This window comes from Styela clava, chromosome 5 (assembly GCF_964204865.1).
Source record: "Styela clava chromosome 5, kaStyClav1.hap1.2, whole genome shotgun sequence".
NCBI lineage: Eukaryota > Metazoa > Chordata > Ascidiacea > Stolidobranchia > Styelidae > Styela > Styela clava.
In genome coordinates, this window is record NC_135254.1 from 14,206,241 (window position 1) to 14,218,783 (window position 12,543).

General features: G+C 35.2%; 1 protein-coding gene across 3 annotated transcripts in view; it reads right to left on the reverse strand.

Annotated features, from left to right (window-relative positions):
- Positions 1-331: 331 nt before the first annotated feature.
- Positions 332-12,543, reverse strand: part of LOC120344160 (uncharacterized) — a 30,230-nt gene continuing 18,018 nt past the window's right edge. For 2 of the 3 annotated variants that reach the window (XM_039413259.2, XM_039413255.2), the window contains 14 exons: positions 12,239-12,427; positions 11,548-11,663; positions 10,173-10,979; positions 9,469-9,649; positions 8,281-8,400; positions 7,494-7,556; positions 7,008-7,164; positions 6,021-6,210; positions 5,385-5,496; positions 4,529-4,608; positions 3,766-3,841; positions 3,382-3,500; positions 2,745-2,865; positions 332-2,179 (listed from right to left, as the gene is read on the reverse strand). In XM_039413259.2, coding sequence (XP_039269193.2) covers positions 2,013-2,179; positions 2,745-2,865; positions 3,382-3,500; positions 3,766-3,841; positions 4,529-4,608; positions 5,385-5,496; positions 6,021-6,210; positions 7,008-7,164; positions 7,494-7,556; positions 8,281-8,400; positions 9,469-9,649; positions 10,173-10,979; positions 11,548-11,663; positions 12,239-12,427 — 2,498 coding nt within the window. In that variant the 3' untranslated portion in view covers positions 332-2,012. The remainder of the gene's footprint in view (positions 2,180-2,744; positions 2,866-3,381; positions 3,501-3,765; positions 3,842-4,528; positions 4,609-5,384; positions 5,497-6,020; positions 6,211-7,007; positions 7,165-7,493; positions 7,557-8,280; positions 8,401-9,468; positions 9,650-10,172; positions 10,980-11,547; positions 11,664-12,238; positions 12,428-12,543) is intronic. The other variant, XM_039413256.2, reaches the window with a different exon arrangement.

Sequence of the window (12,543 nt, forward strand, 5' to 3'; positions counted from 1 at the left end):
AATAAGTGATAATTTGGCGAATTCACAAAGTCAACAATTGCCTTATTTCAGATATGTCTTTGGCACAACACTGGTGTAATTTTTTTATCATTATATATGGTATCCCTTTTGTATAAATACAACAACCATCAATTCATAAAGCATTTCAACTACATTTCGTGCAAGCACATGTGACCTTGCCTTAGCATTTCTTGGTGTCCTAAATTCAACAGAACCAATGGCAAATTTTCACCTCTAAACTCATCACATGACCAACAACCTGCTTTGAATTTTTTCAACTTTCTGAACCTTTCAATTGAGCCTTGTGGCCATTGTTGAACAAACATAAACATAATAATATAATGAATGTATTCAGAAAGCATAGACCAAATACTAGTAGACAAAGAGAAATACTGTCCATTTTTATCTTCTGTGACACCCGAGAAAAAGTAATACACAAGTTCCAATGTTTTTGAGTGGTGCAAACAGCCAATTACAAAACTGTCAATTAAAAGCAGTTGACAACAGAGCTGTTGTGTCTTGGATTGTCATGTTTTCGCTGGAGTCAGAACTTCTCCTTGATTTCCCCAGAGTATGGATATCAGACTTCTAATGGCGATAAAATAAGTATGTACCAGGTTAGGGTTAGGCCATAATTTTATTCATATTTTCTTTATTTTAGTTCTATTACGAGTTCGGGGAATGTCTGTTTTAGCCAAGTGAATATACCCCCTGCCAATAAGTTTCAGCCTCTTCATACAAATTTATGTAAAGTAGGCGAACAAAATTAGTAACCTCCATATTAGTACACATAGTTCAGGAGCACCATTTACTAAGCCAAAAGTTTTTTAACAAAAATTGATGATTTTTGTAGCTGGCCCTGGTTTTTCATTCCCAAATAACTGCTAATATATTTCTAGAATACTTGAATAACAAACTATCAATATTTCCACTCAATCAAACGTTGTATTGTATTCCAACCTTTGTATATGAAAATCACCAAGAAATGAGATTTGCCAAAATGTTTTGCGGCAATACCAGGTCCGTGTTTTATGAAAAAATCACACTTGACCATGCAATATCCGCATATACATTCTGAGCAATTATAAAAATATAACATTAAAAGGAGAAAAAAAAATTACAGTATATAACAGCAACCAGTTTATGTACCATTTCAACACAGTAAATACAAAAAATATATGTTTCGAATCAACAAAAAACTATAATGAAGCTAGTAATAATAGCACCTTATGATTTGTGCATGTGGTGTAATATGACAAAGATAATAAGAATGAAATATTAAGGATATTTGTTAACGTTACTGTAGATGTTGACTTCAAAATAGTTGGTGGATGAGTGAATTACATATGTTTACAAAAATCTCAAAGGTTGGGAGATGCAGCTTTCGTGGCTCTGATAAACGAAGCCATTTAATCTTGTTGAAAATTATTTTATTTACCTAGATTAGATTACCGGTAATTGGGGAATTATTTGTTTCAAGTTTTTATCATCGTACAGATTGAACCCTTCAGAACAAAAAGTACTTTTTGAATCCTCATACAGAACTCAAATTTTACTAGACAATGTGCCTGTTATATTAGGCTCACGTCATTGTCATAATTTCAGATACAGCGTTCCTAAAATTTACTCTCATAAAGTTACATATAACAACAGTTTGTACTAATTTAAACGGCGGTCCAATACCTAATAGCATTTGCAGGCAATGCTAATAGAACAACAGCGAGTGTTGTCAAATGGGACATAAGTTTGGAATATATGATTTTCGAATCACAATGTCAGATTCAAATATTTCCAATTTTTATAAAATAAAATCAAGTAGTATTTTCTGTAATGACTTGGAATCCACGAGAATTAATTTTTATTTGAATTGCTTTAATTCGAAATTCTGAAATTATATCCTACTGATCACACATTTTCGAACAGTCCGAGTATCTCCATTTTCAACCTACATAAAGGGATAATCAACATTCAACAAGAAGGCACCACTGATTCCAAATGCCCTTTTTCTGTCATCATTTTTTTGAACTCACTTTTTTATTTGATTGCCAAAGCGAGTTTTTGATTGTGATGGCATCAATACTAACAGACAAAGTTTTGGATGGCAAAGATGTGAAGGCTTTTCTTCCAGAATTATACTTGAATAAACGTTCAATCATGCTTGGAACAATGTTAACAGGACCTGAAAAAGAGTTTGAAATGAGATAATCTTTATGGAAGATGTGGGATGTATTTGATAACAAATTTTAAAAACATCGGGCATGAAAAAACATTCAATGGTACAGTCCAGGGCTATAGAGTTCCTGGGTCGTATTTCCAAACCCCCCAGGTCACGGGCTGAGTTGAAACTCAGAAATCACCGAGGCCAGAATCGTAGAATTTCAATAGTAATAAAATAATTCAAAAAGTCCTATTAAAACTTTTTGTTATCAAAATTTGATTCTCTCCAAGTTCAAGTCGCGATTTTCTACAACTCAAAAGTCGGAAGTCAGAGTCAAAATTTTTCTCAACCTGTGATCATAAGTGGAAGCCAAAATTTTGTTCAACTCGAGATTCTGGAGTCGATTTTTAATTTTCCACATCCCTGGTACGGTCTTAAATATCTAATCTGCCTTTATTCCCTATAATGCAAGTCCAGAAAGGCAGTTAACAATAGCAGTGATCAAACAATAATTATGATTAAAAAAACAGTGCACAACCATTACTTCTACAAAGTCTAATAGTGAAATGAGTATTACTCCATTTACCGTTTCCTGCTAATCTTTTAAGATGTTCTCCATCAGGATCATATGAATATAAAGCTCGGAATTGACATTTGGCATCTCTGAATAATATCATAAAATGTCTTGCATCCGACATTTCTAAAACCTGGAGAAATGAATAAGCATTGAATTGAATCAGCAATTTGATTTATACGGCAAAATTCATTTTGCTTGCAAGTGGTTACACCTTTGGTTTATTCAAGAGTTTCACAGCATTCATTCAAGAATATGGGCTTTTTAAAACACGTTGATCTCTATGTATAGGGTGTGATTTTGAATGAACTTAACAACATGATGAAAAGAAAATAATCTTCAACCAATATTAAAGCAGCGCTTTCTCTGATCAAACATGTTTTTGTGGCAATTCTTTCAAGACAGCACCCATGTTTTTGTATGCGCAATCCCGCGGGAGATTTTTAAATTCATGAGCTAAAAAGGAAATTACATTGTTCTCTTTTATATACCAGAGAGAGTTTGCCGTATTCCAACTAAAACCTTTCTGGGGTAGATGCTGTCATAATTTCATCAACCCGACCCAAACAGGAAATTGTAGCCTATTTTTTGTGGTTACCAACATTCATTTGCCAGTTACAGTGAATGAATAAAAATATTGTTAACATACCTGAATAGTGTTATTTCGACTTGTTTCATTGACTTTTCCTGGCAAGCAACAATGACTTATAGCATTATTGACGATGTGTTTATTTGACTTTGAACTGGGTTGTTTATATAACTTTGGACCTGAAATGAGAAACACAATGAATCGTTCGTTATTCATGTTCCGCTCCAATCAAGGCTCTGTACTAGCAGGCATTACTATGTAAGGATCTAATATTGTTTGAAAGAAATAAATGAAATCTTTTCCCGATTCGCATTGCCTACCTGATTTATTACACACTGGGTGAGATGGTGGACATGGGATTTGAACCCAAGATTTTAATCTGCGATATTGACATTGGTAAGTAAACTGAATTAACCACTTGGCCACCATGCCCATGAAACATACCTGTGTATTCTGATGATACTGCAGAAGAGGAAGCTGACTGGTTATCCCATTCTTTTTTATGTCCACTACCAAGATGCTAGAAAAAGGAATATACAGTCTTTGATAGATTTTAATATAAAATTACAAAACAAATCCATTCATTCAGTAGGTAAACATATACCAGAGTATAAAATGTACACTCACAAGCCACACAGGAAAGCAGTGATATCAATTATTTCTACAAAAATGCAGATAATTGAGTTAACACTTGAACTTCTGTTTGTGTACGATTGTACCCAAAAGTTTTAGAAGTCTGGGACGCTTTGTACAAAAAATTATATTCTCTCCAAAATAGGATTGAAATGACCCGTTTTTTAGTCACCCTGTAATATTGTTTTGTCGTGATGTAAATTTTGATACACTCTTCTACAAAATCATATTTAATGCAAATTGGGATTTAACTTATGACATATACAAACACTAATCTCCGAGCAAAGTTATGGGAATAAATAAAAAGTCAACAGCTACTAAAGGTATTAAGAATCACAGCGTAGAATTGCCCTCTAGTAAATAAATACTCATCAACGCGAGACTTGAAGTAGTTCATGTCAATTCTATAAGAAAAACTGCTATGAAATAGCAAACCTGGCATGACTGAAATTCTTACTTTTGATTCTAAGGTATATTTGAACAGGTTAAAATCAAAACTGAAAACGATTTTAGCAAGTAAATAAGAAAATGTTTAAACACTGATATATTCAGAATGCAATAACAATATATTTACCACTTTCTGCATTGGAAACAGACTTGCATTCGAACATGCGCTTCCATCCTCAGCATCCATGTTAGTGAGATATGTTTCATCTGAAAAATATGCAATTGAGTTACTTAATTTTTACATATCCTTATTGGCATAGGAAACATATTTTAAAGCCGCCTGAGGTTGGAATCAAAATTTTGAAGAAGATAAAAAATATCTGAACTCAAAAAGCATTAAGTTTATTAAGAGTTCTTAACAGGTTATTAAAAAATGCTTGAATGCACAAAAGTTTTATTATCAAAACATTATTTCCTCAGAGTTCAGATTTGAAGTCTGAAGGCTATATATTAACCCTTAGTCGGGAGTCAGAGTCGAATGCTTCTCAATAAGGCATCGGAGTCTATTGTAAATTTTCCCACTCCACATCTCTGTTTCAAGAGACTTGTAGCAACTATTACATACAAATACAGGAAGAAAGAAATCACAGTTCAATTAGATTCAAATTAGGATTTGGCCATAATTTGATTTTGATTTTCCTTAAGCTTTCCGGTTGAACTAAGATTATTTTAGTTCTATTACGGATTTGTGTTAGCCAAGTGAATATACCTCCTGCCCATAGGTTCAGATCCTTAATATAAAGTAGGCGAACAAAATTAGTTACCTCCATACTGGTACATACACTTCTGGAGCTCCAGAAATACATTACAGTCAAAGAATTAAACAAATCCCAAACAATTTACTTGAACTTAATGTAGTCATCGCATATGGTACCTGTGAAGGCCCGACCTCATGGACCGCAAAGAACTGCTCCAAGAGGGCCATGGATCCATGACTTAAATCTAGAGTGGCAGGATAGAGTGTTCAAAAAACGTTTACTCACGGTTTTCAATAACTGCATTATGAACTGGATGATGTTCGTAATTATTTGTTAAAACAGTAGATTCAGGAGATGTTCGACCACTTTTCGTTACTCTGTGTGATCTGGCCGTGTGCTAAAAAGGTAAAGCATAAATATAATGAGTGAATGGAAGTAAGAGGGGCTAATACTGAAATTTTTTTTCAGACAGAGCTTACGATCTGGACAAGGCTTTATACAAGCAGCCATTGACATCTAGGGATATGTATTTTTGGAAGTACAGAAATCTTCCCAATTCAAGATTGCTCGCCGAATTCATTACACTCAACCTGAAGCGTCTAACCTGGAAATCCCATACAGTTACGGTAAGTCTAATGCTTTAAAGCAGGGGTGTGCATCAGGAGGCCCAGAACCTAGCCAACGAAGAAATTTAGTGTGGCCCTCGTCAACACTCAGATATTTCCCCATCAAGCATAAAATTCTAATCTGACAGTTTATGTTCAAATAGGCGCTACCATTGGTAAAAATACATGATACATTTTAGTGTGACTCGGCTAGATGTTAGAAGTTGGGTATATTTCCCACCGACAAAAAATCTTGCACAGCCATGCTGCAAGGCCAGCGCACCCACGAATCGAAAAGCCCAAAAAAAATTCTCACTGAAGCAGATTCGGATTTGGCAGAAGATGGCGGATGTTTTTTTCCGCTGCCTCCTGCTTTGATAGCGCTAGATTGTTGAACAAATTGAGCTTCTTCGTCTTGTAACTTTCTCTTCTTATATTCATCGAGTCGATGTTGACGTTTGAGTTTTTCTTCTTCTTTCTTAGCTAATAGTTCTTCTTGCTTTTTCCTAAAAATATTGTAAGTGAATGAGATGATACATATCTGAAATGAAACTGGAGTTCACAGTACTTCGTGTAGAGCAGACTTTCTCAAACTGGAACTTTCAATCAAATAAAATAAAACAAATAAATGAATGTTTATGCAATTACAACTCTAAACAAGGCTCTAGACAAGGTACTGCTGACCTAAAAGCCAAACTTATCAAACTGTAATAATAAGGGATGAACATATATGGGCCCAATCGTCATTTGAATGGCATTTTTCAACACAAACACGCACAAGACTAAAAATTGAGATCACTTTAACATAATATGGGAGGAATATGTTAAACAAGCATTCCATTGTCCATTTAAATTCTAAAGTTTTTTACAAAAATTTCAGTTAGGTGTAATTCCCATATATTCACATCGCCCAATAGCTGATTTTTTGATTGTATCGACATGAACTGCTTAAGGTCTGGCATCAATTGGTATTTACTAACATTAATGCACAATTCTACACTAAACTTGTCTAGGGTCGCCAGTGTTCCCTCTTAAGAAAATATTACACTGTGCAATTGTTTGTTTTAGTGAGCATGAATATTTTCAGGGGTCAGAAAGTATTGCGATCCACGAAATCGATACAGGTGCACGAGAATGAGATTTTACTGCGCAAATTGTCTGGTGGTACTGCGCAATGGCGCACCTTAGAAGGAACCTTGGTGATCACCCATACCCACTTCAATCAGAGATCAGTTTCCTTTGTTTCTAAGCCAGTGAGCATTACTTTGCTTTTTGTAAATTTCTTTCACAAAAACGAAATTACCTTGCTTCTTCCTTTCTTTTTTCAGCCTGGTTTTCACGATCCGCTTTCTTTCGCTTCAACTCTTCTTCTTTCTTTAATTGTTTTAATAAAAATTGTTCCTTTTTCTTAGCAACATCAGTATTAGGAGCTGCATCATCAACAATTTCAAATCCTTTTCCTAAAAAGGGCCCAAGTGAATGCTGAATAACTTGTAACACAAATAATAATTACAGAACTAATAAATTGTATCCTATGTAGTTTTACTGATATTTTTTAATCATATTGTATTATTATTGTTATACACAATGAAGGAAACATTATAAAACTATTCAATCTATGCAAAAGCCAGAGTGTGTGTTGCGAGTAACATGAGGTAAGAACACATAACGGAAACAGTATTTCCATGGATAGCGAGAGAGGAATAAAGATTTAAAAAGGGAGGAATAGTGAAAAATGTTAGGAACCGCTGAATCAAACTAATAGCAATATTTGTTTAGAATGACTTACCGCCTTTCTTATCCACATCCGCTGTTTTCATTAATACACTCGACATATCAGTTTCGTCTTCTGCTGTAGACATAATTACAAAATCAAAAACCACGAACGAAAATCAAAAACCAGCAAAAAATGAAGGTATGCTCAAGCAGATATTACAATCATAAATAGATTTACTAGCCAACAATCCAACTAATACTAATACAATGCTACGCCGATACAAGAGACACCCATGATGAAATGAACGCTGATGCTTCCCTAGGGAAATGATGACTGCAGAAAGGTATGTCAAGACAAAACAAAGCTAGATCACGATGCCCGTTGCAACAAGTAGTAAATAAGAGGGCGTGTCGTTAGGAGTAGGTAATTACCATTGATATTGGGTCCAAGATTGCGATTGGTCAACTTGCAACTGTGACTTGAATATTTTGGAATACCCTTCAAAATTCGTTTTAATTCTCTCGATATTGTTCAATCATGTGGTTGAATAAAAATTGCTATATCATTCAAGTACATCTATAGGAGAATTAGGCTCTGAACAAATATCTCAATCTAACAAGTTGAATATTGAATTCCTTTGTATGTGAATTCCAAATGGGTGTCTAGAGATTGGAGAATTAGATTTAACTACGGTATGTTGGCATCATAGGTCAAATATCTCAAGTTCAAACCCATTGGCCAGAAACCTAACTCAAGGTATAATAAATAGGATATGCTTATACAATGCACATAGAAAAAAAACGATGATTAACCTAGTTATTTATTTGAAGTGAACTTAGATCAGGAAATACAAACCTACCGCATGTTTCTTGTCCTGAAGGTGATCCCTGTAGCGGACTCATTTTCTGTGGAGTTGAATGATTGGATCCAGAGGCAATTTTGCATGAGAAAGTATCATAAGTAGTTTCATCAGCAGGACCTGAAACAAACATAATATATTCATATTTTATAGGAGTCAGAGTCATATTTGTCTTAATCTTGAGTCAGGAGTCAGAGTCAAACTTTTCTCAACCCTGAGTCAGTTGTCAGAGTCATATTTTTCTTAACCCTGAGTCAGGAGTCAGAGGTATATTTTTCTTAACCCTGAGTCAGGAGTCAGAGTCAAATTTTTCTTAACCCTGAGTCAGTTGTCAGAGTCATATTTTTCTTAACCCCGATTCAGGAGTCAGAGTCATATTTTTTTTTCTTAACCCTGAGTCAGGAGTCAGAGTCATATTTTTCTCAACCCTGAGTCAGGAGTCAGAGTCATATTTTTCTTAACCCTGAGTCAGAAGTCATATTTTTTTTAACCCTGAGTCAGGCGTCAGAGTCATATTTTTTTTAACCCTGAGTCAGGCAGCGGAGTCAAATTTTTCTTAACCCTGAGTCCGTGGCTGAGAGTCGGATTTTTTTTCCAAACCCTGAGTCCGGAACTGAGAGTCAAATTTTTCTTAAGCCCGAGTCCGGAGTTGGAAGTCAAAATTTTTTTTAACTCTGAGTCAGGAGTCGGAGTCAAATTTTTCATAATCTTGAGTCAAGAATCGGGAGTCGAATTTTTCATAATCTTGAGTCAGGAGTTGGATTCAAATTTCTCTTAACCCTGAGCCAGAAGTCAAATTTTTCTTAACCCTGAGCGAGGAGTCAAACTTTTCTTAACCCTGAGCGAGGAGTCAAACTTTTCTTAACCCTGAGTCAAGGGTCAGATTCAAATTTTTCTTAACCCCGAGTCAGGAGTCTAATTCAAATTTTTCTCAACCCTGAGTCAGAAGTCGGATTCAAATTTTTCTTAACCCTGAGTCAGGAGTCTAATTCAAATTTTTTTCAACCCTGAGTCAGAAGTCGGATTTAAATTTTTCTCAATTCTGAGTCAGAAGCCTGGAGTCAAATTTTTTCAAGCCCTGGGTCAGCAGGTCAAAGTAAAATTTTTTTTAACCTTGAGTCGGGAGTCAAAGTCAAAAGTTTTGTCAACCCAAAGTCAGGAGTCGATTGCAATTTCGCCTAAACCTACCTGTCGCTAAATAATTTGGATCAATATTTTCCTGCTCAGCGAAAGTATCTGGATCCTGATTTCCTCCTGGGAATAAGCTTCTTCTCGTAGTATGTTCAGGAGAAGACTGATGAATGTTTATTTCAGGAGCTTGGATTCTTAAAACACCTGGATGAACTGCTTCACTTGGTTGCATTGGTACCTGAGGAAAATTAAATTATTGACGGAAAATTTGTACTGAGTAAGGATTACTCTTTTATTAGGGGGTTTGGCACAATCGTTCTGAACAAATCTGCAACCATCTCTTATACCAGTGTTTCTCTTTTATGGTAGAACATGGCCCCCTTTCCAAAGCCTCTCACACTTGTGGTCCCCGCTTACCAATAAAAATATATAGCATTGCTTTTCCAGTCAAAGAATTAACAGATCACAGTCATAGCGAATGGTACATAGTGAAGGCTTCTGGCTTTCTTCCATTGTAACTTCAGAAAAACTTCAGAAAAAAGTACAACTGACTATATTTAACGTTAGCTATTTCTAAACTCAATCTAACCTTGCACTCAGATAACATGACCATGAAATTTAAAATAAAGCATATTGTCACTTTTTTCTCTTTCGAGATGTATATGAAAAATCTTGTTCAAATATATCGCCTTAATGATAAACCCCTCGAATGACCTATTGCGAAAATTATATAAAATCAAGATTACCGATTAAGAACTTACCCTTTGAGTGGCTTTTGTTGGCTGAGCATTATTCAATGTATCTGATACATCATATGTCATATGACGCTGGTCTAAATTTTGTGCAGAAGTTTGATGAGAATTCTGTAATGGCTGAGCATAATTACTATTAGAAACATTGTATGTATTGTGTCTCATATCTTGCCGGGTGGGAACAAATTCATTTCGGAATTGATGATTTTCATCGGGAATATTTTCTGGTAGGATTTTATCTACTTGACCGTCGCTGACTTTGTATGTTCTTTGTCGGATATCCTGGCTTGAAAACTGAGCAGTTGAACTGTCGTCAAAAACCTCGTAAGTCATCTGCCTGTTATCTTGATTATGAGAAGAGATGTGACTCCTACCGTGGTGAACATTTGGATTTACTGGCTGGAAATGTAAATTGCCTATCTTTTGTACGAATGGATTGTTGGATTCCTGCAAATGGATCTGATTTGGATGATAAAGGGTACCGTTGTTAGTGCTTTGGTACATTCCTAGCCCTTGCTGTGATGCTGAATGGTCATGTATCATTTGATTAGATCTAATTCTTTGCTTGTCATGATTTAGTGAAGTCATCATCGTTCTTTCAAATGAATCGAAAACAGGCTTTGGCCCTGGTTGAAGAATATTTCGATGATCGGGTTGTTCTGAAATTGGCATTCCTGGTTGCGAGACATTATATGTTTTGTTAGAATGTGGAGGCAATGTTGAATGTTGGATTCTACTTCTATCCGGGCTTACATCAAATGTCTGTTTTTGGTCTGATAGACGAGAATTCACAGCGGAATGTGATGGTGCAATATTCTGTAAAAAAAATTGTGCATTAAGTTTAATTAATTGAAATAAAAAGTTCGACTCACTTCTGCAAAGAAGAATTTTTCATTATTTTATAGTTCAAAAACTTAAAAACTACACGGAGAAAGGTCTCTTTATATTCTATTCGGTACTCATTTAAATTTCCGACAAGTATAAAAATAATATTAGATTATTAAGAACGCTTGGAGAAGGGACCACTTTTTGAGATTTTTGGAAAATTCTTTGGACTTAACTGTGACGCCGACCTCACAACTCTGAATGTGACAGACCGGTGAGGTCATAAACCACTGTATTTTGAACACACGTACAATATAACCCCGATGGCATATTGGTTACGGGTACAAATTCCACAGATCACAGATTACAAATCTCTGGTTCAAATTCTACAACCACCCCCTCACCCAGAGTAAAATAAGTTATGTGGGCAATACCAAACCAAAATGATTTTGATCCTTCCAAATAATAGTATCTTATTAATGTTAGATACCAGTTTTGCTTGTATCATGCCTTGTTAAGAGCAAAATGCATGGATAAACATCATATAAAAAATACATACCTGATAAGTTTGGTCCATTGCAATATTGCTCTTGCTTTGTTCATTTCTTTGAGCTAAGCAAGTTGTTGTGGACAGAGGTGAGGCAAAAAAATTATTGTATGTTTCAGAATGAGGACCTGAAAAATATTTGAAAAACGATTGTTATACCAATTAAAGGTCTAAAAACAGATCGGCACCAAATTTATATGGCTTCAACCAGAAATCTTTAATCTGCGGCGCAAACGTATAACTCTAAACACCAAGATATTTTGCCCACTATATTGCGTTGATCAGTGGTTCAAACTTTCATGATCTCATCCTCCTTTCAAAGACTGTCAACACTTGTGACCTGTTTATGGAAAAAGCCAACAGGCGATAGTAAAAGAATGCAGTGAAGGCAATTACTCGTGGCCCACAGGGAACCATTCCGTGGTCCCTGTGGCGCACTGACAGCCCAGTTTATTCGTTTACGGGCCATTCGTTCACTTATTAAATACTGAATATTTTTTAAATACAAAGCAGCAAATATATCATTAAATGAGGTAATTTCAGTTCACTCAGGGACATTAATCGTTAAATAAAGTTTTATAAATTTACTGTGGGGGCTTCGTAAATAATAGTCAACCCATGATCTATTGCATACTGTGATGCATCTATTGCATCACAATTTAACAAGTAAGATATCGGTAAAGCAGAAATGAATAAATCATACTTTCAGGCGGATTTTGTTCGACGAATTGTCGTAGGATTTTATTTTCACATTCAATTTGTTCGGAAATATTGTTGTTGTTAATACTTGATGGACTTGGACTTTTTGATGAATAATCTGAACTTGTCTCTTCATTTTTAGTTGGCGATCTGATCACATGATGTGGAACAGTCGCTGGTTTTTGTTGTTGAACTGTAAGTAAAAAATTTGTTATGGAAACTTTTTTCCATCAGCTTGCATACTTTTTTATTTATCTCGCCATAACTCATGTTAATTTAGTGCATTAGTTCTAAAAAATTTCGTGGATC